Raw genomic sequence first — 6,507 nt, forward strand, 5'->3', positions numbered from 1 at the left:
AACTTTTTGAGGAACCTCCATACTGTTTTCCAGAGTGGCTGCACCAGCTTGCATTCCCACCAACAGTGTAGGAGGATTCCCCTTTCTCCGCATCCCCGCCAACATCTGTCATTTCCTGACTTGTTAATTTTAGCCATTCTGACTCGTGTGAGGTGGTATCTCATTGAGGTTTTGATTTGGATTTCCCTGATGCCGAGCGATATTGAACACTTTTTCATGTGTCTGTTGGCCGTTTGGATGTCTTCTTGTTCATGAGATTGAGCTCCGAGTCTGGCTCTGCACTCAGCGCAGAGTCTGCTTAACACTCTCCCTCCCCCACCCCACACTCTCTCTCTCTCTCTCTCTCTCAAATAAACAAATAAACCTTAAAAAAAAAAATGTTACAATGCCTGTCAAACATGAACTTGCATTTGATCAGACAATTGAGATGTAGGTATTTACCCGAGAGAAATGAAACCCTGTCTACACCAAAATTTGTAGATTAGTGTTCATAACAACTTTATTCACAATAACCAAAACCCAGAGACATTCAAAATGGCCATCTATTATTGAATAAACAAATTGTGATGTATCTAAATTGTGGAATATTTCCTGGTAAGACAAACTAACTACTGATACATGCAAAAGTAAAGATGAATATAAAAAACACAGAAGGGAAAAATACCATGTATGATTCCATTCATACGAAACACAAGAAAAAGACTTGTGTTTGAAAAAATCGAATTTAATCTAAAATGATGGAAAGCAGATTGCCATTAGCTGGGAACAGAAGGTTTTACTAGGAAGAAACATAAAGGAACTTTGTAGGGAAATGAAAATATTCATAGTATTTTTAGTGGTGGTAATAATTAAAGAGGTATATTTTTGTAAAAATTCATCAACTGAAATATTTAAAAGGATCCATTATTGTATGTAAATTTTACTTTAATAAATCTGTAACCCAGCCTTGACCCATGTTAATCCATAAATGAATGAAGGTAATAATTATTTAAAGGAAAAGAAGATGTATGTTCATGACTTGGGTGTATGCACAAAGATGCTCTTATATAACTTTAAAGGAAGATATTAATTATTACTTATAATAACGATTATTAATAAAATTATTAATTAAAATGCAGTTAGAAATATATCAATATTATGAAGAAAGTTCAGTTCTATCAATTATCTGACAACGTACAAAAAATATTTTCATGGGACACCTGGGTGGCTCAGTTGGTTAAGCACCTGCCTTCAGCTCAGGGTCCTGGGATCGAGCCCCCATCGGGCTCCCTGCTCAGCGGAGAGCCTGCTTCTCCCTCTCCCTCTGCCTGCCACTTTGCCTACTTGTGCTCTCTCTCTCTCTGTCAAATAAATAAATAAAATCTTTAAAAATACATATTTTCACAATTTTTTATCATTGTAAAATTTTTTATAATGATAAAAAATATAAAAGAAAATAAAATGATTTAAGGTAACTGGAAACAGCATAATTATCCATAGAGTGATATTTTACAATGCTGAAACTTTGGAAGCAGCATACATTTACAACAATGATAAATTTTGGGTTAAATTCTGTTATATTAATACAGTGGACTAAAATTAAATAGATTTAAAATGATGCATATCAATAATTATTAAGATATAACAAGGTTCACACACTTCTAAGGGTAAAATAGCTGAGACAATCTGTATATCCCAATACAGAGGTATTTTTAATTTAATGTTTGTGCATTTGTAATTATTACATTTGACAAACATGGGTATATTTACAGGAAGGAAAGTACGGAAGGATATTCTCCAAAATACTACCTTTTGTTACATCTAATTTTTCACTGTGGTTTTTTGTTGTTGTTACATATCTAATCAAATGTTTTAATATATAATTTGTTCATTTTATAACTATTTGAGAAAGCAGAGAGGGAGATCTATCATCTTTTAACTACCTTATGTGATAAGAATTTGTAAAAAAAAAAAACTGGACTAGGTTAAGAGTCAGTGTTGTCCTACCAGTCTCTTACATGATTCTGTTGCTTTTCTTGTCTCTAAAGGCCATGTTCCCGCTGCTACTGTGTTAGGTTTGTTTTTATTTTTGTTTTTGTTTTACCCTAAGGTCAGATGATACAAGATGATTACACAGATGACTCATTAGTGATTTCTGAACCTGGGTCACCAAAGACTCTTCTGTTTATTAATTTTGTTGCAGATTTGGCAAATAGATACCAAGCTTCAAATTGGAAATTCTCTCTCAGCAAAACAGTTCAGAACATTGACTCTTCCGGAGCTGCTAGGCGCGCCCTTAAACCTGCTTTTTTGCTCGATGACTGAAAGTTAAAAAAAAAAAAACTATTTCCTAGGCTTGTGATGGCACTACAGCTATTGTGAGGGAACTGATGCAATCGCCTGAAGATAAAAACTTCAAGGAAATTATGTATATTCCCAAGAGTTGTTACTGCAGGAGCGGCCAGATTCAACCAGTAGTGACCAGAAGTGTTCTTGCTAGTTTTCAACATTATATTCATCTTCAAGTTGTAGCTATAATAGTTTTAGTTAACTTAGTAGAGAGAAGCTATGATTAACTGCCTGAGTGTAAGTATTATAAATCCTGTCATTTCAGTTACATTTTTTTTGAGACTTGGGTCATGTTCACCTCTAGTAAATGAATCTTTACTGACTGTATAAAATTTAGCAATGGAGGTGGCTCCGTCGGTTAAGCAACCGACCTTGGGTTTGGCTCAGGTCATCATCTCAGGGTCCTGGGATGGAGCCCTGCATCGGGCTGGGCTCCATGCTGAGCGCAGAGTCAGCTTGGGATTCTCTCTCTCCCTCTTCCTCTGCCCCTCCCCCACCTCACACACTCTCTCTCTCTAAAATAAATTAATAAAATCTTTTTTAAAAACTTAGCAATGGAAGTTCTAATATGGATATGAAACATCATTTTTAGAGTATTTTATTCTTGGATAGTGTATAGTTACTGATAAGATTAGTTTAAGCAACAATAAATAAGAGGTCACCTAAAAGTTGCATAGTTTGAATGCCATGATGAGGTGATCCATTTCCCAAATACAAATTCTGAAAACTAACAACTAATGGCTGAGTATGTGCATTCCCAGCAAAACTGGAGACTCAGGACTGAGATGGAGTGGGGAAACACAGGGCATTGGATGGAAGATTACTCCAGATAGATAATCCATGTAAGTGCTTGTTTCAGTATCTAGCATATAGTAAAGGTTCAAAAAATATACAAGTTTGATTATTTAAAAAACACAAGGGGAGAAATAGGATGAGAGTGTAGAAAATTAAGAGTTTCATTTTGGAGTTTTTATGTCTGGAGTGCATTTGTTTCTATAACTGAAGAGCAATCATTTTTAGAGATTAGGAGTTCAAGAAAATACTCAAAGGGAGTGTGTGTGTTAACAAGTAAAAAAAGTATTAAGAACTATTTCAACATAAGAGAGACAAGCAAAAAAAAGTATCTGGAGATTAGAAAGCAAAAAGATGGCAGGTAAACACATATGTGGTATTAAGGTAAGTTATGAGAGAATGCTATGAATACTGGGTGGTTAAAGGTACACATTTTACTTAGAAATTTCCTAAACTTTAAAAGCGAAAAAAAAAAAAACTGATAAATTCTGGCATAAATTATTTCAGTAGATTCATGAGAACAAAACAGGACTATAGCATATTGATGACTGAATGTATGGTAACTAAAAGGAAAATCATTCTGGACAAGGTCACTGAAATAGTTAAAATATATTTATCACTCTTTATCAGCCATGTGCTTTTTAAGTACTTTATATATTAATCTTTAATTTTTCAACTTAATATATATAGATGAAGAAAAATATTACTTCCATTCTGTAGATGATAAAAACTGAGTCACAGTGAAAGCAAGCCACGCTTGGAGAATGTGTTTAATAGCTCAATCTGAAATTTTTTGTAGTTAGTTATATTAATAACAATATTTTGGAATGTGTTTCAACCTCAACTAAATGGTTTGAAAACTAAGAAAAATTGTAATGATTTTTTACATCCCTATATATTTTTCACCCAACACATACATCTTATCATTCTATACACTACATTTGTCATCAAAATACTTCCTGTCTTCTGTGCCACAGTGGGAAATGAGTGTAATTTTAAACAGAAAATTATGAGAGTCCGGGAAATGGGTAAGAAAGAAGTTGCTTAAGGAAAACACATATTTTTAAAATTATACTACTAGAGCTCGACACCTTCAGTAATGAACATGGAGAGCCTATATAATGAGCCCAAACTATTTGTGATATATTTGTTCTTTTTTAATTTTATTATGTTATCTTAATCACCATACATTACATCATCAGTTTTTGATGTAGTGTTCCATGATTCATTGTTTGTTCTTTATCAAAACAAAACTTCAAGGAAACGCATGAAGGTGATAATGAAAGTTTAAGATTCAGCTTTAGGATTCAGTCTGTGAACAGGGACAAAATGATCTCACAAAACATTAGCAGTCAAATCTATCTATAGGGATAAATTGCAAACAAAATGTAATGAGAAGGAAGCACCCATAATATTTTGAAGGGTGATATAGATTTTTCTGATTTTTTAAATATCTCCTGAATTTACCAAAAACACACAATTGTAGAACCTAGAATACCAGTGTATTGATAATATTTGTAAGCAAAAATTTTTGAAATGCATGTGATTGCTTGCATAGTTTTTCTCCCATTAATTACCACCGGGTGCATATCAAATATATCTGAATTCTAAATGCAGATTGAATTGAAGTCAGAAGTCAATGATGAGAAACCACACAATAACAACTTTTATCCTGCTGGGACTGACTGATGATCCACAACTGAAGATGATGATTTTCATCTTTCTATTTCTCACCTATATGTTGAGTATAACTGGGAACCTGACAGTCATCTCCCTTACCTTCATAGATTCTCATCTTCAGAATGCCATGTACTTTTTCCTACAAAATTTCTCCTTCTTAGAAATCTCATTTACCTCTGCTTGTATTCCCAGATATCTGTACAACATATCAACAGGTGACAAGACAATCACATATGACAATTGTGCCATTCAAATTCTTTTTACTGATCTTTCTGGTGTAACAGAATTTTTTCTCCTAGCCACCATGCCCTATGATCGATGTGTTGTCATCTGCAAACCCCTGCATTATGTGACCATCATGAACAAGAGGGTCTGTAGAAGACTCATCCTTGGATGCTGGACAGCTGGCTTCTTGATCATACTCCCGCCACTCAGCCTGGGCCTAAATCTGGAATTCTGTGACTCTAACCTTACTGACCATTTTTTCTGTGATGCATCCCCCCTCCTAAAGATATCATGCTCAGAAACATGGCTTATAGAGCAGATGGTCATAGTCTGTTCTGTGTTGACCTTTATTATGACCCTCATATGCATAGTTCTATCCTACATATACATCATCAAGGCCATTCTACGATTCTCTTCTGCCCAGCAAAGAAAAAAGCCATTTTCTACATGTTCTTCCCACATGATTGTAGTCCCCATTACCTACGGAAGCTGTATTTTCATCTATGTTAAGCCTTCAGCAAAGAAATCAGTGGCCATTTATAAGGGTGTGGCAGTCCTTACTACATCCATTGCTCCTATGCTGAACCCCTTCATTTACACCTTGAGAAACAAGCAAGTAAAACAAGCTGTCAAAGACTCAATCAAAAGAACTGCATTATTCTCAAAGAAGTAATGGAATTTGCTAAAGTAGAGGAATCACATTTTCCTAAAAATATCATTAGTTCTTAAGTATATATCTTTAGATTTTTAAGTCATTCCTTTCTAGCAAGGAAGTTATTTCAGGAAGCACTCTTTAAAAAAAAAAAAAAAAGATTTTTTTTTTTTATTGGAGAGGGAGAGCACAGGGGGGGGGGGGGGTGGGGGGGGGAGCGGCAGAGCTGAGCAGGGAGCCTGATTAGGGGCTTGATCCCAGGACCTTGGGATCATGACCTGAGCCAAAGGCAGACCCCCAACTGACTGAGCCACCCAGGTGAAGCTCTTTTAAAAAGAAAATGTGATACCTGATATGAGGAATTCTTAATCTCAGGAAGCAAACTGAGGGTTGCTGGAGTGGGGGGTGGGGTGGGAGGGATGGGGTGACTGGGTGATGGACACTGGGGAGGGTATGTGTTCTGGTAAGCGCTGTGAATTGTGCAAGACTGTTGAATCTCAGATCTGTACCTCTGAAACAAATAATGCAATATATGTTAAGAAAGAAAAAAAGAAGAAGAAGAATGTAGCAGGAGGGGAAGAATGAAGGGGGGGAAATCGGAGGGGGAGAAGAACCATGAGAGACGATGGACTCTGAAAAACAAACTGAGGGTTCTAGAGGGGAGGGGGTTGGGAGGATGGGTTAGCCTGGTGATGGGTATTGAGGAGGGCACATTCTGCATGGAGCACTGGGTGTTATGCACAAACAATGAATCATGGAACACTATATCTAAAACTAATGATGTAATGTATGGGGATTAACATAACAATAAAAAAATTAAAAAAAAAAAA

The 6,507-nt window shown here is 35.7% G+C and overlaps 1 protein-coding gene across 1 annotated transcript; it reads left to right on the plus strand.

The window, feature by feature from the left end:
- Positions 1–4,762: 4,762 nt before the first annotated feature.
- On the plus strand, positions 4,763–5,698 carry LOC116629620 (olfactory receptor 6C2-like). Its single transcript, XM_032399868.1, has one exon. The coding sequence runs from the start codon at positions 4,763–4,765 to the stop codon at positions 5,696–5,698; it is 936 nt and encodes a 311-aa protein (XP_032255759.1).
- The last annotated feature ends 809 nt before the right edge of the window (positions 5,699–6,507 follow it).

This window comes from Phoca vitulina, unplaced genomic scaffold (assembly GCF_004348235.1).
Source record: "Phoca vitulina isolate PV1807 unplaced genomic scaffold, GSC_HSeal_1.0 scaffold1782, whole genome shotgun sequence".
NCBI lineage: Eukaryota > Metazoa > Chordata > Mammalia > Carnivora > Phocidae > Phoca > Phoca vitulina.